The sequence below is a fragment of the Muntiacus reevesi genome, unplaced genomic scaffold (assembly GCF_963930625.1).
Source record: "Muntiacus reevesi unplaced genomic scaffold, mMunRee1.1 SCAFFOLD_31, whole genome shotgun sequence".
Taxonomy (NCBI): Eukaryota; Metazoa; Chordata; class Mammalia; order Artiodactyla; family Cervidae; genus Muntiacus; species Muntiacus reevesi.
In genome coordinates, this window is record NW_027078022.1 from 2,076,496 (window position 1) to 2,099,535 (window position 23,040).

At 37.7% G+C, this 23,040-nt stretch overlaps 1 protein-coding gene and 1 non-coding gene across 2 annotated transcripts in view; both read right to left on the bottom strand.

Moving 5' to 3' along the window:
* Positions 1–821: 821 nt before the first annotated feature.
* Positions 822–894, bottom strand: TRNAG-CCC (transfer RNA glycine (anticodon CCC)). Its single transcript has one exon. It is a non-coding gene; the product is annotated as a tRNA-Gly (tRNA).
* A 232-nt stretch (positions 895–1,126) lies between these two features.
* LOC136155404 (exocyst complex component 1-like) overlaps positions 1,127–23,040 on the bottom strand; it is a 28,243-nt gene continuing 6,329 nt past the window's right edge. Inside the window, exons 6-15 of the mRNA XM_065917143.1 lie at positions 21,242–21,391; positions 20,280–20,368; positions 14,630–14,733; positions 13,590–13,616; positions 8,373–8,536; positions 7,696–7,803; positions 5,563–5,639; positions 4,817–5,045; positions 2,450–2,501; positions 1,127–1,264 (exon numbers count right to left, since the gene is read on the bottom strand). Of these exons, the coding sequence (XP_065773215.1) occupies positions 1,260–1,264; positions 2,450–2,501; positions 4,817–5,045; positions 5,563–5,639; positions 7,696–7,803; positions 8,373–8,536; positions 13,590–13,616; positions 14,630–14,733; positions 20,280–20,368; positions 21,242–21,391 (1,005 nt within the window). The 3' untranslated portion in view covers positions 1,127–1,259. The remainder of the gene's footprint in view (positions 1,265–2,449; positions 2,502–4,816; positions 5,046–5,562; positions 5,640–7,695; positions 7,804–8,372; positions 8,537–13,589; positions 13,617–14,629; positions 14,734–20,279; positions 20,369–21,241; positions 21,392–23,040) is intronic.

Sequence of the window (23,040 nt, forward strand, 5' to 3'; positions counted from 1 at the left end):
CATCTTTCCCCTAAACCTGTTTCCACCAAAAATGTATTATCTCTAACTGTTGAGATAATTCTACTTTGGTCATTTTTTTTAGTTTTAAAAATTCCTGAATTGATGCAGTCAGATCATTTATTTCAAATTAAACACATCCACACTGTTTCTGTAACTTAACTGTGTGATCTGACATAGCTAGATGATGAATTACACTATTTTAGCATTAATTTGGGCTTCCCTGGTAGCTCAGCTGGTAAAGAATCGGCCTGCAATGCAGGAGACCCAGATTCAGTAACTGGCTCGGGAAGATCCCCTGGAGAAGGGATAGGCTACCCACTGCAGTATTCTTGACCTTCCCCGGTGGCTCAGATGGTAAAGAAACCACCTGCAATGTGGGAGGCCTGGGTTTGATCCCGGGGTTGGGAAGATCCCCTGGCTGATTCCACGGCAACCCGTGCCAGTATTCTTGCCTGGAGAATCCCATGGACAGAGGAGCCTGGTGGGCTACAGTCCATGGTGTTGCAAAGAGTCGGACATGACTGACTGACTAAGCACACACACATACAGACATCACTGTTGATCAGCTCAAGAAGACTCTTGCTAAAATGCGAATGTAATCCACAAGGTCATTTTTGTGTTTAAAAAATGAATTTCAACTTTGCATACTGATAGCCCATATGAACCCTAAAATATAAGTAGTTCCTGGTAAATACAAAAGGGTTTTACACACTGTTTTTCAAATTTAAGAAATCTTTATCATTATTATTATTATTTTTAATATATATATATATTTTTTTATTTACTTGTGCCAGGACTTCATCGCTGCATGTGGGATCTGGTTCCCTGACCAGGGATTGAACCCAGGTTCTCCACATTGGGAGTGTGGAGTCTTAGCCACTGGACCACCAGAGAAGTCCCAAATTTAAGAAATCTTTAATTTCAGAAAACTTAAAAAAGACTAGAGACTATGGAAAATAATGAACACATCTGTCTCCCAACTTCTAACTTAATCAGAAATAATGAAAACAACTGACCAAAAACACCAGAAATAAGGAAAACCACCACCAAAAACTTCTTCATAATGTAACAAAAGTTTACCATTAACAAATACTCCTCTGATAAGTTTAGTATATGCTTTATCTAGATCTCCACGACACTCAGCATTTTTAAAGATTGATTCTGCGAGTCCAGCAAATTCTTCAAATTCAGCAACAAACGGGAGAATTCCTACTTTACTCTTCTTTGAGATCTTTACTTCTTCCATTTGCCTTATTTGGTTACTCTAAAGTTAGGCAGAAAGCAAGGGAGAAAAATAGCTAAGCAACTTAGAAACAACGTACAATTAAAAGTAAATATATATACCACAAAGGCATGATGTAATTTAATACCTAGAACATTTCGGACATGTACTAATCAAAGATTAACACAATATGGATAACTATGAAAAACTATTTCCAGAGATTAAAAAGTACATAGATATCATTGAAGGAACTAAAATCAAGGGAAAAAATCCAAATTATTCAAAACAAAATGCACTCAAAGCTTGTGAACCTCAGGTCTTTGTTTCAAGTAAAAACAACCAATGAACACTTCTATCATTTATAAAAGGTAAGTATATAATGATTGCCCACTTTGGGGCAGAGCAGATACCAGAGCACACACAGGATCTCTCAAGATTATTTCTGGTTGGTGTCTATATAGTCAAGTTGAGAACCACAACCATTTCCAAATCTCATCAGCCTAAAATTTGTTTGGATAGAGAAGTTCTATGTTTTGGGGGTATGAGCACAGAGGAGAACAGGTACTTCTACTGTGGATTTGCATTATATAGTTTTCCATGTACCTATTAGTCATTCACTCTAAATCAGTATAGCAAAGTACTTGTGTAAGATGGATACAAAGCAACAAATAGACATATAGACAGAACATAGTCACTTTGGTTCAAAATAATCAATTATGATTCTGTGTACTTCCAGGGGATCTAGTTCTATTCCCAGTAAGAAGTACACTGCCCAAGTGTTGAGTCATTTTCAACTCCTACCTAAAATTTCATTGTGCTGAGATTCTGGGGGTATAACCTGAAAACCATATGACATGTAGAGATTAGAAAAGTAACCGTTCTTTTGTTCAATATGGTATTGGAAGTCCTAGACATAGCAATCAGACAGGAAAAATAAATAAAAGGAATCCAAATTGGACAAATCATTCTAAAACCTGTATGGAAACACAAAAGATCGTAATGCCAAGGCAAGCTCAAGAAAGAAGAACAAAATCAGAGGTATTATGCTCCCTGATTTCAAACTATACTACAAAGTTACAGTCATCAAACAATATGGTACTGGTACAAAAACAGACATGTACATTAACAGAACAGAGCGCCCAGGAATAAACCCATCCTTATACGGTTAATTAATCTATGACAAAGAAGGCAAGACTATACAATGAGGCAGAGACACCCAGATCATACCATTTTCAAAGGTTAAAGGGTACAAAACCACATCACTGTAGTGTGAGGAATCCTGAAAAGCAAAGTAAATGCAGGTAAGAAATGTACTGGAGTGCAGTGTCCAGCTTGGTAGTACTTGATATGTTTCTAATTTTATCCCTAGTTCTTGGCAGGCTAATCTTTTTAGCCCCGTTCCTTGAAGAACACTTTGGGCTTGGCCACCAGATGAAAGTACTAAACTCAGATACCATCTATTCCACTTTCTGCAGTTGTCTGACATTCATTCTTTGGCTCAATACACAGAGAACCATTCACTACTCTTTCAAGGTATGCTTTAGGTCCAGATCTTGTCCCAAGTACCAAAAACATGTAACACTTACTGAGCACACACAACTGACGACACTGTGAAAAGACTTGATTTAAATTAAGAAACAGATTGATGATAACCAACAGAAGGAACCATCCTCTTCCCTTTAGTGACAAGGTCCATCTTTTAGAAATACATGCAATTTAGGGAAAAAACACGACTTTATACCTTTGTCTAGGTTAATTTAACTAAATTTCTTCACTTCCCAGTTTTGAGAGGAACACGAACATTCTTCAGCAAACTATTACTAATTACCACTATTGTTCCCTGGTGACTCAGATGGTAAAGCATCTGCCTACAATGTGGGAAACCTGGGTTCGATCCCTGGGTCGGGATGATCCCCTGGAGAAGGAAATGGCAACCCACTCCAGTACTCTGGCCTGGAAAATCCCATGGACGGAGGAGCATGGTAGGCTACAGTCCATGGGGTCGCAGAGAGTCGGTCACGACTAAGCGACTTTACTTTCACTTTCATTACTGTCATCATCATCATCATCATCATCACCATTACAAGCAATTAGTTACAAGCTCTTATTCTGTACCAGGCAATGTGCTAAGCACTTCATTTGAACCCATGTCTACATCTCCCTGACACTATTATATCTTACACTTCTAACAATTACATTCAACTGGATTGAGAGGTATTATATTAAAGTTTTATATACTAGCTTTATTCACTGATAAGAGCAAGAAAATCTTCATATTCTAAAAATGTACAGTGTTCTCATGGTTAATGTTCTAGCTATTCTTATTCTATGTCACATGGGACTCACTATCTTAGACTTTAGTAATTCTTTATTTTCTTTTTGGCAATCAGCTTACAATCAGACCTTACAGGTTTATCATCACTTCTGAAGAAAGCTGGGCAGGGAAGAGGATAAGTGGCCAAATTTCATAATATTTCAAATGCCAGTGCAATCATTTGGTGGGGAAGGAGGGTTAACAAGTCTGTTGAGGTGACATTTACGTTTCTACGGATGGCTTTTAAACTTTCAGAAATCAGTAAGCATTATTTTTAAAAAGTATAAAAGATGAAGTGGATTTTAATCACCCTTAATATTTTTATTATTCTCTCATTATTCTATGGGCTTCCCTGGTGGCTCAGCCGGTAAAGAATCTGCCTGCAAAGCGAGAGACCTGGGTTCAATCCCTGGGTTGGGAAGATCCCCTGGAGGGAATGGCTACCCACTCCAGTATTCTTGCCTGGATAATTCCATGGACAGAGGAGTCTGGCAAACTACAGACCATGGGGTCACAAAGACTCAAACATGACTGAGTGACTTTCACTCACTCATTATTCTATGGCTATTCAAGCACTGGATTTAACTTAGAGGTTACATAGTAGAATAATTCAGATGATAAATACCTATTTTTACATATTAATACTAAATATATTCATAAAATGAAACTCTTTTTAGAACCTGGCCCAATCCTCTTCATATCTATCAGCTTACCAAAACCTAACAGGAAAAATAAAGTTAATGATTTTTTTCCCTATTAGGAGAAAAATGATAACTACCAAAAGTTGTCATAAGAACAATTTATTCTTAAAGCAATATGATTAAAGCTATTGAACTGAAAAAAATACTTTAATCAATTAAAATAACCCAAATATTAATTACCCTATTGTGATATATTAAAAGAAGAAAAACAATAAATTCAAGTTTCAGTTGCTTCATTAAATCTATGGTCACTAATTGGTCACCTGGGATTTCAGTTACTTAGTGGATCTCGGGTGTAATCGCTGCTGCCTCTGTGTCAGCCACTCCAGGACTGGCCATGGTTCACAGTGTAGACGGGACACAACTTGGCACTAGCCTGCTCCTGGACACTGCAGCCAATACCCTGCTGCAAGGCGTGGGGATAGGAACAGTAGGTCCCCTGGTGGGAAGCCAGAAGTCTTTGAAACACACACACACACACACACACACACACACACACACAGACACACACACACACACACAGATACTCTGCAATGGTTAAGAGTTCTAAGTTACTGAAAAAAAAAATACCCAACTTACAATACATTTGTCAAAGTTCCTTTTGACAGTCACCAAAACATTTCCCAGTGTAGTGCTCAGAAAAGAAGCGGGGTCCACGTTCTGTGCAGTCCACACATGGCGACTCATTTTGACTAGCATGTCAAGGGAGTTAAAGCTATCGATTTTGTCTCCTAATGCAATCAAGTTGTTCAGTTCTGGCTCAATGCAGCGAAATATTTTAATCATCATCTGGCGGATCATATCTTTCCTGTTCAGAAATACAAAACAGAATAGTTAGTACAAGCTTCAGGTGCATTTACCTTTAACTTTAATCCACTCGGTATACACAAATGACTAAAATTTGATATATCAACTAACACTGTCCAAATAGTTAATTATTCTAGAGTGGTTTCCAACATAAACATATTTTTTTGAGGTTGCATTTTTATCACTCAAAATAACGTCCTTTGTAGAACTGGGTCCTGAAATGTGCTTTGTGATTTCTGAGAAATACACTACAATTCAAATGCAACTTCCTACCAGCAAACATCAAAATTGACTGCATTTGTGTGATTACAAGAGCAAAGAAAAGCCAAAGAGCTATAAAGGGGACCAAGTTTACTTCATTGAGAAGCTCTGTAACACACTGGGCACACAGATCGGTGCTCTGAGTGTTGTCAGCTATGGACAGTAATCTGGACTCCTCACTGGGCAGCATTCCTTCCTGCTCAATTGAAAGTTTACTTTTTTTTCACAATAAACAACAGATAGTAACAAACACATACTCAGATGAAACAGGCAGCGATGTGCCAGCATTATGTTGCTGTGACAAAGTTCCTCCATCTGTGTCCTCTGCTTCAGTCTGCAAAAATTATTCAGATACTTTACATAATAAAAGGCTAACAAATTGAAGAGTTTAGTTTATATAGCAATAGCCTGCTCAGTCTCCAAATTCTTAGGAGAGAATGTATGATGAGAAATAATGATTTTTAAAGGTAGTATTATCAATGAAATTATATAATTTAACATGTTGCTTCAGAATGTTCAGGAGAAGCTTTGTTTTCAGATTTTATCTGAGAATGAGAAGCTGTGTTTGCTTGTGAGCACATTTGGGGGGGGGTGGGGCGGGAGAGAAAGGTAGAGGAGACTCAGAGGGAGTGCAGGAACGAGGGGACAATTTAATAAAAAGCTGAAAATATCTAGGGACATGTTCAAGGGAGAATTTTGAAAATTAAAATCATTGTAATAAAATTAATCATCCTAATAAAACTTGAGCATAAAAAATGCTGTCAGAAGTTCTTACAGAAACTAACAAATTTACTAGCAATTACCATCTACAAGAACAAACCCCCTAACCATCTGAAAGACTTAATTTTGAGCACTGTTTTTATATGTTAGTTCTTTTAAAGATCATCTTAATTTTAAAAAAAATCACTCGATTTGCATTGTGTTTTTAAGTTCTTTAAAATACTCTAGCAAATGGCTCATTTTATTTTCTTACATTTATGCCACCAGAGAGCCATGTTCAATAGGCATTATTATACCCATTACATAGATGAGGAAAAGTAGGGATTAAATAATTAGTTTATGGTCTTGAAAGGTTGTTGCTGAACGATAAGACGCGGGATTCTTGGCCTCCGGAGGAGACGAATTCAATCCGGGGCCAGAGATGAGGCTGGATCGCTCAGAGCTTTTGTGTAATAAAGTTTTATTAAAGTATAAAGGAGATAGACAAAGCTTCTGACATAGGCATCAGAAGGGGGCAAAAGAGTACCCCCCTCCTAGTCTTTAGCTGTATGGTATATAGTCACTCACAGTCTGTTAATGAAAAGAAAGGAATGTCATAAAATCTAGAATGGCACCAGATAATTCATCCCAGGCCATAAAACTATTGACTTGCATCTTGTACCAACAAATAGTTTCGTTTACATAGATTAGGGGAACAATACCTGAACAAGTTAAGTTAGGCCCTTTGGGGGAACCAACTTGAAGATGGAGTCTGGGGTTCATTAACATAGCTTGAGACAACATTTCCAAACGAAAAAGAAATGTATTGGTTAACTCAAGGTTTGGGAGTAGTTAGCTTTAGGTGAGACCAGGTGTCATGGCCACACAGAATGTTAGGAGAAACCTCCTTTTAATTTTGTATAGAGAAGGAAAAACAGATCGCTGGTTTGTTCTTTTCTGCCGGTTAGGAGAGATAAAAATGTCTGGCACTTACAGCCTCATTCCTCCATTTGGAGACCCCTGGCCTTCCCGCCTGTTACTCTCTCAGTCTCATAGTAAGAAAGCCATAAGAAAGATTCTGATTTGAGGCTCACCATTTTTCTCTTGCTTGCTTTCATTTATTTTTTAAGACCATGGGGGCTTCCCTGGTGGCTCAGCAGGAAAGAAATCTGCCTGCCAATGCAGGAGCCACGGGTTCAATTCCTGGGTTGGGAAGATCCCCTGGTGAAGGAACTGGCAATCCACTCCAGTATTCTTGCCTGGGGAATCCCATGGAGAGAGAAACCTGGTGGGCTACAGTCCACGGGGTTGCAAAGAGTCAGACACGACTTAGTGACTAAATAACAACAAATATACATTAAAACATCATTTTAATTTTTTAATTCTATTTACTTTTTCTTGATCACTAAAACAATAAATTTGCTTTTTAAAAATATTTTTTGCCAAGTAAACTCAGACATGTCCCCCACTCATCAATTTGGAGAATGTTTAGGCCTAAGATAGTCTAGAATATTAGATTAGATGCCCAAACACTATCCTTTTTTTTATTATCTTATATGATAAAAATTATTTAAAAAATCCTTACAATGTAAATTTTTTCTGTTCTGATATTAAAATTATGACAATATAATGATTATGCTAATTATGATACAGATCATAAATATGCGCTAGTAAATAAATGTCACCCATACCACAGTTCCAGGCATACTCTGATGCTGCTGTAGTTTGAAAAATTTACTTATGAAGTCTTGTTCTGCCAGACACAGGGGCTCCAGTTCACTCAGTACCTGTTCAAAGATCTGAAGAAAACCAAAATGATTCTACAAAGAACTGAACAAAACGCTTAAAATAACATTCCACATTTAATCACTTTTCTGCAGCAACCAGGGAAGCTTTATCTATAATCTTAATAGAATCCCCCAAACAAATACTTCCAAGATTGACAGGACAATGCAGTACTAATGAGGCATAAGAGGGTCAGAACATACCTAAAACAAAACTGACAACAATTACTCACTTGGAATCTGGAAAGAGGAACAGAGTGATAAAACTTTATTTAAACAATTTAGCTTCATAAAACTTGTTTCCTCTTTGTAGTCACTCAAATAACTGGATTGACAATGCAAGCTCTTTATGATTTAAAACAAATTTTAATAAAGCTGTTATGTCATTTAATTGATGAATCACATTTCAGTTGCCATTTGACCAGTTATTTTTTTTTTTTTTTTAGATTCAGAAATGGAAAGTAAGACACGGTTAATTAAAAGAGTCAATAGAGCCCAAATCTTTGAACACAATTAAAGCAGTAACAAACTGGTGCTAGAAAACTGACAGTAATGTTTAAGAAACATGCGTCATTTTATCTTACCTTATCAAATCTGGCTCTGTCGGCAACATCGAGATCAGAGGCCGACATGTCTCCCATGTCCAGCAAGGAAGATGACTGAGACCGGCGGTTCCCGGAGCTCTGAACACTGAGCTTATTTAGACTGGAAGTAGACCCGGTTAATTTCCCGGAACTCCCGTGAAGACCTGGGAAATGATAAACCTTTAAAAGCTGTGACCTTCACGAATGAAAGGTTCATGGCATCCATCAGGGCTCCCTTCTGCTGTCCTGCTCTTCTGGGGCTCATATGGGTTAGGGCACAACTCTGCCACATGAAGAGGATGTAGAGTGTCTTCCTCTTTCATTAAGATTTGTGTTCTACTTCTGAGCCTATGTAAAGATAGGTGAAATCATACAGAATCACAGAATAAGACTGAAAGGGATCTTAGAGATCACACTGTGCCCTGCCCACTCTCATCACAGTTGTCTGATGATTTTTCAAAAGTAGATGAGGAGTTCTTTTCCACTCAGAAGACATGACTATGGATGAAAGTCACTGACCCCCTAGAATACTAGCTAACATAATGATTGTATTTCTAGAAAAAAACTGCCATATTCCAATATTATTTGCCTCTACATTGAATCAACATATTAGGCTGAACCACATGAAACTACCAACACTCAATTAATCTTGTCCTACTAAAAACGTCAATTACACATGACTCAACTTAATACATTCCTGAACTCAGACACTCCTGTTTTTTCAGCAAGTGAATTGATTAAAGTTCTTTTAAAAACTAAACAAAATGAAGAGAGAAAAAAAAAACAACAAAAACAAAACCCTGAATATTTGTTGTATTTAAAATACAACTAACATAACACATACATAGTTAACTATATTAATATGGGACATCTGAGTTTAGGTATAAACATAGGTATCTATCATAGCTATGAGGAAAAATGAGAACAATATGTCTGCACAATATCCTACATACACCAAACTATTAAAGGATTCTATTTTTACAAGAAAATGTGATGTTTCTATTCAGAATTAAATTTAAACAGTAAAACATTTTTATTCTTCTTGACTATTTCTCAGCTAAACCTGTATTATTCACTGATGGTCAGAAGGGACAAATAATAAAATAAGTGATAAAAAATATGATATACAAATCATATTTGTATATGTAAAGTAAAAAATAACAACAACAAATATGATATACAGTTAGTTAGAGACAAACTTTGGTTTCATTATGCAAAATCTGACCATACGTACAAGAAATTTTATAGTTTCTAAACACAGCCTGAAAACAAAAGTATAACGGTTAAGACTTTTTATAAGTTTCTGACTACCCACCATACATGTTTAACCATGCCACACATTTCTTGGATGCAGTCATCCCACTTCCTTTCTGTTGGTTTTCTTTCTGGCCAAACCCTGGCAACCCAGAGCAAGCAGTGTTTCTGGCGCAGCTTCTCCAGGATGAACGACTGGCTCCTAGACACACACACGCACTGAGAGCACCTGCTGACACGCCGAGCACGCCCACTCTCGGCTTCCCGTCTGACAGCACTGCCTTTCCAGGCAGTGTGGCTGCGACGGGTTAGGCTGCAAGCGTCACAGACAAAGACAAGTTAGCAAGCTGCAATCTGCACAAACCGCGCACAAGAGGAAGTTAAAGCTCTAGTTGAAAAGACACATGCAAAGAACCAGGAGCACCAAGCAACGAGAGAGGCAACATATGTTTAGTTGGTCAGCTACTGCTTGAGAAATTACATGACAGAAAAACCTTTACTAGTCTTTTAATGTACTATTTGATGCAAATATTCAGGTAAAAATATCTACATTTGTAAACCTCCCCCACACTTTTAAGTCTCCTAAGCTGATGTACTTAAATTTAAAGACTACACTTCCAAGTTCTGATTTCTGAAGAAAACAGAGTTCAAGTAAATAATTTAATACAGTGAAAATTTAATAGAATGAACTTGCACATTTATACATTAAATGCATTAACAATCCTGTATTCACTGAAAGCTCTTGGAAGGAATCTCCACTGTACTAAATAATTTTATACTCCCTCTGATAAAAAAAATTATGAGTGGAGTTTTAAAACCATTTTAGAAATAATAAGCTAAACTGTTTAGTAACTTAGCTGGCTCTGTGAACACTGAGAATAAAACACATGTATCAAAACACTAATTATTGGGAGATGGGTAGGTAGAAGGGTAAAGCTGAGAGACAGGTCTAATGTGGGAATTGGAGTTCTTTCAGGGTCATTTGGCATTTCCTTTATCTAAAACCTCTCTTTAGTATTTGTTAGATCAATTGTAGAGATCGTTTTGTGAAACATTCTAAACCCAAATGAGAATCTAACTTGAATGGCAAAGAAAGAAATTATAGAATAAAACAGAAAATTAATGAATATAACTCTAGAAATATTTAAGAAACGGAAAACAAGGTGTCAACTCCTGCCAAACAGGGATAGTGATAGTTGCTATTGCTAGGCAAAAGCTCGAGTATAAACTACTAATTTGCCACACCAAAAACATGTCAATCTTCCTAGCCTTGTCTGCCTGAAGTTTAAAGGAATATGAAATGATAAGGCTGGACACACAGCAACCAGGAGCGGGGGATGCACTGGAGCCACTAGCTTGTCAATCTGAACAGTACCTGCTGGCGATCTTAAGGTGTCGCTCTACTAAGTTCACCAGTTTCAGAGCAAAGCCTAATTCTGCATATAGTTTTCTTTTTTTAAAGTAGTTAATAAATACTACTAGTGCTCTATTTGGGCTCATAAAAAAGTCTATATTATTTATCAGCAAGAAGTAACAATATTCTGGTAAATTTTAAATATCCTTAAACAATTTCTGCTAGAGTACAAGCACCAAGAGGGTAGGGTCTTTGCTCATTGCTGCATTCTCAGTATCGAGCAGCAATTATCATGTAATAGGTAATTAATAAACATTTACTGAATGAATCTTCTACTCAGGACTGAATGTAGTCTTGTGTTCAAGACTCCCTTTGGAGTCAACAAGATTTCTTAATTTCAGTGGAGAAACACTGAAAAAAATGTGTTTGGCATATCATTTTTTAAGTTTTGGATTACTAAAGATAAGGAAGTTATTATGTAAATGGACTCAACTAATACTTGTGTGTTTTATCTTAGTAGTAAAAAGAAAAAAAATGGGCAATTTAAAAAATTATTACTAGATATCCTTTGCCTGTCTTTTCACTCAGTACATCTGAGGAATACAGAAGAAAAACAAAACACCAAAGTATCAATCTCGGGAGGACAATCCCACACCTCTGAGAGTATCAGGGTAACCTTCTGACCTTAGAAAGGCAAAGGTTTTATAAAAACCTTACCACAAAGAAAAAGTGCTTTACTGGCATTTTAACGTTGTTTTAAATTATCTAAACTAAGTAGATGTTAAAGACTTGAGTAAAGAATGGTTCAAAAAGAGAGAATTCCCCTGAATCTCTATGACTATACACAATTTCCTTTTGTAAAATACATTCAATCTGACTTTCTATTCTTTTTTTTTTTTAACCGCCCGCCACTGACTTTCTATTTTTATTAGTATCTCGGATGCAGCATTTTCAGAGCAAGGAAAAAACAAAACAAATTTAAAATTTTATTCATAATTCCTTAATTTTGATCCATTGAAAATTTACCTTCCCCAAATTTTAGGTTTCTCTTTTAACTGTAATTACTATTAAGAACTGATTTAAACATAATTCGAATCCTTGAAAAGGTATCTTTAAAAAGTTTACATTCTATCTATTTAGAACTTCTGAAGTCATTTGTATTTAACTTGAAATTTATTTTTAAATGTTGACCAACAAGCTACATTTTCAAAGATGAACAAAATAGTTTTTATTCTCTGAATTCTGTTTATTATTTAGTTCTTCCTTTCTTGTAACTGATAACATCAAAGTAATAGAAACTATAATTTTTTGGTTACTCTCCTATTTCTTACTACTTAATGGATACATACGAGAGATGTAATTTTAACCCTGTTTTAAAAGTATCTTCTAAACTTGTCTTAGGTTAATTAAAAATTTTTTAACAAGATAATTTAAGAATTTCAAAAAATAAGAAAAAAAATTAAGGTTTTAGGTTAATGCAATGATACCATTAAGATAGTATTGTATTTGATTTAAATTATATTCCAATTATGTCATTTATCTCAATGAGAATCTTAAGCTTGATAAATTAATATTATGACAGGGGCATTAATAACCTCCCAAGGAGGTAGTTTTAGAAAGATTTCCCTTTTACTGCAGTAGCAAGTGATGACAAATATACTAAATGAAAACATTAAACATGTAACTGTATTAATATGTTGTTTACTAAAAAGAAAAACTGATTTTGTTATAGCCACGCTTTCCGGGAAACAGACTCACTCAGAAGGACAATGCAGATAGTGGAGTGCAGTTTATTACACCGGCGGGCCCAAGGCAGAGTCTCCTCTTAGCCAAGAACCCCGTCCAGCATTTGTGAAAATCTTTTATACCCCATGTGTTCGTGTCCAAATCCACCACCTACCCCATGTGTACGTGTCCAAACCCCACCACCTACCCCATGTGTACGTGTCCAAACCCACCACCTCAATTCCGTTGAGACTTACATAAACAAAGGTAGGGTAAATACAACTACAATAACCCCATCATTCAAGTGTTGTGTGTTCAAACAGTCAATAGTCAATAAGCCTGGAGTTACATTCCAACCAGTTAATAATCGATAAGCCTGTGATTACATCCTGATAGATACAGGAAAAGTTTATGACCTGTCCGGAGACAGGGGTGATTACGGTATGCTTCCTCTTAGGCAATGAGCAACCTGGATGTGATCTTCAAGATTCCCCTGTCTGGAGGGGGTCTTATCCTTCCATTGTCGTTCCCACAGGCACTAAGCAGAGAGTTCAGAGTCCACTGGAGAGGCAGCCGAGCAGGATCAGCACGGACAGGCCTGAGATGGGAGTCCAGGCCCTATGAATTCCTTCTTCAATTTAACATATCCATGGTGAAACATTAACAAGGATATAAACACACCGTTTAAGAACAAGTAACCTTTAGGATGAGTTAGCATTTCTGTTTCCAAAAGCCTATTGTCCCAATATTTTTATCAGTATCTTTACCAAAGTGCAATACACAGATTCAAACCATTAAAAAAATCGGAACTAGTATCACCAATATATTAGTGTTGTATTAAAAACAAAAACAAACCACAAACCAGTGAATCACAAAATAATTACCCACTACTAAAGATAGTCTTCTTTGTCCTAAAGAAAAGAATGGAAAGACGAGCTATCAATTTCAATCAGGGCACAGGCTCCTTTCAACAAGCAAATGCTACACTCATGGTTCTAAAGGGGAGCTATGCAGACACAGAGGACACACTGTAGCCATTTAAGGCCAGGTTCTGACTCCGACAGGCACAGAACTCCATCCAGAAAGTCCAGAGATGGGTACATGCAAGAGCAGAACGTGGCCGTGGCAAATCATTTCCTTGCAACTTGATACTTTCACTGGTTATCCTTTTAAATCAAGTTTTTTGTTTATTTAACATATTTAGAAGCAACAAAAACCCCTCTTGTTTCAAAAATAACTCTTTGGAAAAATAAAGTATAATTACAGGAGAAATTTTGGTGACATTTTTACAGCCCCTTCACAGGGGAGAAAACACTTAGCAACTTTCTTTTTGATTCAAAATAGCCAGTGACAAGTAAGAAGCCAGGCATCACTTCACTTCCCTGTGGAGTGCAATGACTTAAGAGATCACAGACTTGCCTCCAACTGGTACAAAAGGTCTTTTAGGAAATCAGAAACTGAACTTCCAACATCTGTCTCTTAATCTAGTACTTTCTCTCCAGACTGCACTTCATTCCCTGGCCAACTTCTGCTGCTGTGACTATACACAGCTGTCCCTGGTGTCTGTGCAGGGTTGGTTCCAGCACCAGTGGTGGACACCAAAATCCATGGATGCTCAAGTCCCATGGTTGGTCCTCCGTATTTACGGGTTCCGCGTCTGCGCTGTACTTTTATTAGACACGGCATGTATATACAATTGCTGTCAAGTTCACATACTGCAGAATTTTAATTAGTAAAAATAAGGCTTTAGAGACATACTTGTTCCATGAAAAACCTATAAATCAAACCAATGCATTAGATTTATTCTTTTACTAATTCTATTGCATCTCCTTCCACCTTGCCTAAAAAGTCTTAAAATTATGTGTCACAGATAAATAATTTTTAGTAGAAGAGAAAACAAGGGGACTGAGGTGCCTAAGCTTACCAAGCTTCTTGCTTTCTTTAGTTGTGCCAGTCATCTTGATCTTTGCAACTTCAAAGACATCTTTAATTTCTCTCTCACAGTCATGATAAATAATCCATGCAATTCTTAAAAGTGAAAACAACACATACTCATTAATAAAACAAGTATAACAATTTCCATTTCTCAATCCCCCCATATCCTTTGTGCTTGTTTTCAATTTTGTGGTCTGAAAATATTTGATGCATTTCATAGGACACAAGAAGGCTATTTTCCATCTTTTAAAAAAACTGAACTGGCATCATAATATTAACAGTTTGTAAAAATATGAAGTTGAATAATCACACTCACATTTTCACTTTTATACTTTCAGTTCAGTTCAGTTGCTCAGTCATGTACGACTCTTTGCAACCCCATGGACTGCAGCATGCCAGGCCTCCCTGTCCATCACCAGCTCCTGAAGCCTGCTCAAACTCATGTCCATTGAGTCGGTGATGCCATCCAGCCATCTCATCTTCTGTTGTCCCCTTCTCCTCCAGTCTTCAATCTTTCCCAGCATCAGGGTCTTTTCAAATGAGTCACTTCTACGCATCAGGTGGCCAAAGTATTGGAGTTTCAGCTTCAATATCAGTTGTTTCAATGAATATTCAGGACTGATTTCCTTTAGGATTGACTGGTTGTATCTCCTTGCTGTACGAGGGACTCTCAAGAATCCTCTCCAACACCACAGTTCAAAGGCATCAATTCTTCGGTGCTCAGCTTTCTTTACAGTCCAACTCTCACACCCATACATAACTACTGGAAAAGTCATAGCCTTGACTAAATGGACCTTTGTTGGCAAAGTAATGTCTCAGTTTTTTAATATGCTGTCTAGGTTGGTCATAGCTTTTCTCCCAAGGAGCAAGCCTCTTTTAATTTCATGGCTGTAATCACCACCTGCAGTGATTTTGGAGCCCCCCAAAATAAAGTCTCTCACTGCTTCCATTGTCTCCCCATTTATTTGCCATGAAGTGATGGGACCAGATGCCATGATCTTAGTTTTCTGAATGTTGAGTTTTAAGCCAACTTTTTCACTCTCCTCTTTCACTTTCATCAAGAGGCTCTTTAGTTCTTCACTTTCTGCCATAAGGCTGGTGTCATCTGCTTATCTGAGGATTTTGATATTTCTCCTGGCAATCCTGATGCCAGTTTGTGCTTCACGAAGCCCAGCATTTCAAACGATGTACTCTGCATATAAGTTAAATAAGCAGGGTGACAGTATACAACCTTGATATACTCCTTTCCTGATTTGGAACCAGTCTGTTGTTCCATGTTCAGTTCTAACCGTTGCTTCCTGACCTGCATACAGATTTCTTGAGAGGCAAATAACGTGGTCTGCTACTCCTATCTTTTGAAGAATTTTTCACAGTTTGGTAATCCACACAGTCAAAGGCTTTGGCGTAGTCAGTAAAGCAGCAGTAGATGTTTTTCTGGAACTCTCTTGCTTTTTCAATGATCCGATGGTAATTTACACATTACCTTTCATGTATTTTAAACATAGCTGCATTCATACGATACTGGGTGTTTGGGGCAGCACAATCACGCTTTTCCAGGTCATATGCTAATGACTGCACAGTATTATGCTCTGCTGATGTTCAGTTTAGTAAACCAACCTCCTAACACAGACTACATAATTGGTTTTGATGTTTTGCTGTGATAGACAATGTTACAACAAGCTTTTCATCTCTAATGAACTGCTTTCTTGGAATAATTTCCTAAGGGTAAAATTACAGTGCTAAAGAATAAGGGAATCTTTTAACTCTTCTTCCATAATGCCATGCTGTTTCAAAAATTATTATACCAACAGACAGGATCAATGACACTGAAGCAGGACACTGAGTTTTACCATACCTTGCCAGCATGGGGTAGTAAATTAGCCCCAAATAGGTTACTCTCATAAGAATTTAATTACCTTATCTTACAGTTTTCATAATCAAATGATTTCTTTTTAAAAAACAAAATTTATTCTAGTTCAAATGAAAACATCTATTATTTAACATGCAAACTCATTCCCTCATCATCTATGCTTATTATCATACAAAAATATTTTATACCCTGACGAAAGAGTCAACAGTGGGAGGCCATGTACTTTTCCAAATCCTATGTTAAATGCCTTATGTAGAGTTTCACTAAATTTAAATAAATCCGCAGCAGAAAAACTCCTATGCCTAGTTATTCTTTTAAATTTATCATGAAATCTACACTTCAATTTCAAACACATCCAGTTTTAGAACAGTTTACTTTGCTTTAAACATCAGATGTAACTTTCAAAGGTATATCACTTAAATTATTTGTATACTGACTCATAGTTCATTATTGATTTTTTTAAGTTATTTTATAAGTATATAAAAATATATTAGATATATTTATATATATTTAGATATTTTATTGATAGACATGTCCTTATAAAAAATTTTTGGATGAAACATAATATAGAGCCTTCTTTTTTCCAATTTGCATGCCACATACATTTCCCACAGATTCTCCATAAGGAAAGTTAAATAGGAAATTTTTTCCTGTGATCTTTGTGTGTAGCTTTAAAAGCAAATCTAAAGCTAAACAGACACTAAAATTATTCCTATTTCGTTCAGCTATTTCACTTTTCAGCATCTCATTCGTTGAATTTTAAATTATCACAAAAACACTGATCACTGGAAATCAATGTAAATGGCTGACCAACTTATAATTCATAAAATCTTCATTAGATTTCTACTCAACTCACTCAATATAACAGACTGCATTCCAATACCCAAACTAAGTGCACACTACTACCCAAGCAATTTAAACAGTCGCTATTTTTAAAACAGTGATTTGAGCAGACTACTGAAAATCACCTTCTTTTTCAATACAATTGAAATGACTGAACACCTTCCCCCAGGTTCTCAACAGAACCCACAGGTGGGGAAGCCCACAGACAGGCGTGACTCCCAGCTCATTCACTTACTGAATTCAGAGAGAAGCTTCTCACTGGGAGTATTTCTCTTAGCATCCTGTATACAGCACCTAACTTAAAATCCAACTATCTTGAGCTTAAATACTGTTATCTCAGGCAGTATTTCCAACTTTTTCTTGTGCTCACTTTAGAGTCTTACAGATAACACCATGTTTTATTTTCTATATTTACAAATATAGGACTGAGGCTGAGACAATGTGTGAGCAGTCTTAAAGACTGTCGGCCTCAAGGGGCTATTGGGAGAGGAAAGATTGTTCCTACCTAAACAAGGATAAACCATCTCCCTGCTCAACTGCTCTACATGCTCTACTGCCCCAGCTAGGCAGAAGGGATTCTGGGCAGCCGAGCTTATTACATGCCCAACGCACCTCTATTTTCCTTAGGCTCTAAATTACATACACCCCCAAATCAGGGGTTTGCTTAGATTCAGCCGTAAGTAGAGTTGGGGCAGGGCCTAGTTATTCTTTTCCCTAAAGAAATGAAGACAAGCTTTTCCTGGTCCTGCCAAAAAGTGTGAGCTGGGTACAAATAACCAAGTACAAAGGTGAGTGCTACGTCACTTCAATCAGGTTCAACTCTTTGCAGCCCTATGGACTAGAGCTCACCAGGCTCCTCTGTCCATGGAATTCTCCAGGCAAGAATACTGGAGTGGGTTGCCATTTCCTTCTCCAGGGGACCTTCCTGAGCCAGACACTGAAGCTGAATCTCCTGTCTCCTGCATTGGCAGGCGGGTTCTTTACCACTAGCACACACTACATGGAAAGGATCAAGTACAAATAGCATCTGGATTTAATTATTATTTCTTACCAAAGAAACACTGATTTGTCAGGTTCCTTTTTTCATTCCTTTCCTTCCATTTCCTTTCATTCCTTTCTTGGTCATATTAATAAGATTCCTATTTTTGAAAACACTTGAGCAACCAAATTAGATTATCAGGCATAAAACTGCATGGTCTGTCACAAGTTCAAACACAAGATAAAGCAAGATTCTTTGGAAATAAGATAATTTCATTTAAAAAAGCACATCAATACTGTCAATTGAAAATATACCATGAGCAGAGAATGATTCCATACTTCAGCACTAGACTGGCTACTGGCTTGCTTCTTCACTTTAAATTACATTCATGACGCTACATATATATAAAGATACGGCAATAATACTCACTGAGAACACAATCAGGCAAAAAGCTTATTGATTATTTTACTCATTTGAATATTCACTAGGGGACAAAGCACTTGTTGGCACAAAACTCTTAAGATGTAACAATATTTAATCATTCAAAATACAGTATTAATCCTCTTAAAACTTCAGAAGGCAAAGATTCCAGTCATGCAAATATTCTTCTGTAAACTATCTCCAAATCAGAATTCTGCTGACTCAAAACTAATCAGAATACAACACAACAGTAGAGTCCTGAGCCCAAGGGTTCCTGCTACAATGGCCGTTTACTAAATGAGAGCATGTCATTCTGCTACTCAAAGCCCATCAACACCCCTCCCTCATCTCTCTGCAAGTAAAAACCAAATTCCAACACCGGTGCCCAGTCCCTTCCAGATCTGCCCTGCCCCGCCCCCCGCCCCCCACCGCACCTCTCACGCCCGCCCTCCCATCCTGAACCTGACTCGCCGTGCTCCCACCACCACGGCCTGGTTGCTCCTCCAGTGCTCCAGGTTGCTCTTGCCTTGGGGCACTTGTGCTGTGCTGGGAAAGCGTTCCTCGGAAATTCCCACTGCGCACCCCTGCTTATCTTTAAAATTTGTGCTCAAATGTTGCCTTCTCGGACCACCCTTTTTGAAACCGCAACCTTTCTGATGTCCTAGCATTCCCTGCTTTATTTTCTCTAGAGCTCTCAGCAGTACCTTCCAGCAGACTGTGAAGTTGACTTTTATGTTGGTCCTTCTCCACTGGAATATGTACTCTGAACAGGCAAGTGTTCGCCTGTCTCCTTCAGCGCCGTTCTCTTTCGTGCATACAACAGTGTCAGCACACAGCAGATGCTCAGCGCGTTTGCTAAGGGAACGTGTGAATGGCTCTTTCTTGTCCAGCTGTGGCCATCCGTGTGTGTGTGTGCTCAGCCACTCAGTCGTGTCCCACTCTGCGACCCCACGGACTGTGGCCACCAGGCTCCTCTCTCCACGGGATTCTCCAGGCAATGGTACTGCAGTCGGTTGCCATTTCCTTCTCCAGGGGATCTTTCCAACCCAGGGATCAAGCCTGCATTTTCTACATTGACAGGTGGATTTTTTTTTTATCATTGCGCCACCTGGGAAGCCCAAGTGGTATTTATCACTGTTTTAATCTCTGCGTCTCACAAGTCTGGCACCATCCTGTCCCTTGTTTTGGGATTCTCTCTTGTGACTTATAATCTCTATTCCTACTATCATCTTCTTCGTCCAAGATTTCACTTCAGCTCATTATTGTATTAGGTTCTTAGTTTCCCCTATCAAGTCTCTTCCTGTGTCTGAAGAATGCTGCTAGGACTCACGACTCAGATTTTTCAACCTAACTTCTCACTCTTCTAGAATATGGAATTTCAGCTTCAGTCAGGCTGGTCTTCTTAAAGTCCCGGGAAAAGAGTCAAGTCCAATGTTTTCTATGAAGTTTTCTCCTGTGGCTACAGGTCATGAATTTCCTTTCTCTAACATGCTATACATTTAAACTCATATCCAGTTCAGCACTTACCTCTGGCCGGCTGCTAAGGATAGTTGCTCTTCCCAGGCAGACCTGACGCTCTCTGGAAGTAGGAGCATGTGTGGGAGCCACTTCTTATTCTTACATATGGATTAGTGAGTACAAAAGAGGCACACAGTGAAAATCTGGTGAGTGACAAAGAAATGTACCATAATATGATAATCCAATTTTTCCAGCTAGTGTGTCCCACAATCAGGAACAGAAATACCCATGTTCCTCTGTGCCTGGAACAGTGGAATGTCTGCTTAATAAAGAGGCACACTGCATGTGCTTAAAAGAACAGATTACAGGTTCTTATAAAGCAAATGCCTCATTGAAAATATAACTTCATACTCTCTAGTTTTTATATTGCACATAAAGCAACTCAGGAAATAATTATTTAACTAACTAAACTAAATGATGCTTCACGCTACAGTATGGCCTAATACTATACTGAAGTTCAAATTTTAGCTGTTCTCCATCTAAGTACATAAAATAAATGTTCTCCAGAATTTTAGACTCTGTGGGAGAAGGCGAGGGTGGGATGTTCAGAGAGAACAGCATTGAAACAAGTATACTATCAAGGGTGAAAGAGATCACCAGCCCAGGCTGGATGCATGAGACGGGTGCTCAGGGCTGGTGCACTGGGAAGACCCAGAGGGATGGGATGGAGAGGGAGGCGGGAGGGGGGATCAGGATGGGGAACACATGTAAATCCATGGCTGATTCATGTCAGTGTACGGCAAAAACCACTACAATATTGTAAAGTAATTAGCCTCCAACGAATAAAAATAAATGAAAAAGAAAAAAAATGTTCTCCATAGCTAATGAGCACTAAGAAATTCAACTACTTGCTGCTTTTTTAAGAACATACAACAGTGCTTCAAATGTCACTTGCGGAACTGAACACACGACCTCTCGATTCTAAAAGATAATGCTCTATACTCAGTGAGTAACTGACGTCAAATCCATACCTTTGTTAGTCCCTCATATTTTCGATAATCCGTACTCTCTAGCCACTCCATCAGCTTGGCATATCGGAGTAAGTCTCTATGAAATGCATGATGATTAGGTAAAGTCAGTTCAATAGAGCGCTGAGCAAGAGTTGAACTCTGATCATGACCCTAGAGTGAATAAATAAGGACATAACTATCACTGACAGTATAAAGAAACATTGTTGTAACTAAATATCCTTAATAATGATCAAGCATGGCCAAGCAAAAACAACAGAACATAGAAATATAAGAACCGAGTACTTACTTGTCTTTTTTTAATCATCCTGTGTATACAAACTGAACACCACCACCATAAAATAGTCATAAACACACAAGAATGACTCTCTGATAAGTCGACTCATTTTATCTTTTAGAGTAGTTGAGAATGAATAGTTTAATCAACTTTACCTCTCCCATAACATTTTACAATTGACTAAGCAAATAAATATCATGATATAAACTGTTACTAAGAAACACACACCGAACAGGGGAAGTCATTCAAAACAAATTGTCTCCATCTATGATATCTCCATTAGAGTCTACGATATTTAAACAGCAGGTGAAAATGCACAGGACACAGAATGTCAGAACTAGGAAGGACTGCAGATGACTGCTTCCTGGGCTTTCCAGGACAGCGCTCAGTGCTCAGTTGCTGGATCATATCCTATTCTTGGCCAACCCAATAGATTGTCTGTAGCCTGCCGGGCTCCTCTGTCCATGGGAGTTCCCAGCAAGAGTACTGGTGTAGGTTGCCATTTCCTCCTCCAGGGGATCTTCCCCACCCAGGGACTGAACCTATGTCTTCTGCACTGCAGGCGGATTCTTTACCACTGAGCCACCTGGGAAGCCCTTTCCAGGATAACCCCTAATAATAATGTAATTTTAATTTTTCCATTAATTTTCTACAGAAGCAACTATATAATTTTGTTTTTAATCCTTGACATGACTTATATAAATGAGCACGTTTTCAATCAGCCTGAGGCAGACGATGCATCCTGACTTTTGTTCTAGAGTATATGGATCCAGTAGATCAGCTGACCCAACGGAACAAACTGAAATTCAAAGGGCTAAGTGATCCACACAGGCCACACAGGCGGAAGGCTAGAATCTGAACCTCAGCCATGTGAGTCTCACTTCTGTTTTCTTTTAAAAACATGCCAAACAAAACCATTCTAACCAGACTCAAAAACTGCTGAAGGTCATTACAAACATTACATTTCAGAAATGTTTACCACATCAGAAGGATGACTGAGATTCCACTGACTCACAGATATTAGATACTGTACACAGAGAGAGATTAGTTTTAAGTCTGCTAATGTCTCCAAATTGTGCCTTAATTAAGTTACACTAACTAAAAGGAAGGAGTATTTGACAAACTTGTTATTGCTGATAAATGTTTTCCAAATATTTTACCCTTATTAATAATAATATTAGATATATTTCCATTATCCTTCCTCATTAATTTTTTCAATAATTCAAGACTCAAAATCATGGTTTATGTTCTTCTATAGCTGTTTACTCAGGTCACTGCATGTTAAGTTGTACTATTTAATTTAATGTCAGGAAAACTCTTCAATTAAAAACCTTCATCTCTCCTGCAAAATGGAAGAACCAACATTTATAGAGAATTTTACGGTTTACAAAGCTCTTCTACATATATTACTATTCAAAACTTTCTACTGTAAGTAGCATTTCCAGATCATCATCATGTGAAAATTCACTGATATAAAAACATTATTACCTTCAGACTATTAGGATATATTAAATATTGTTAGTGT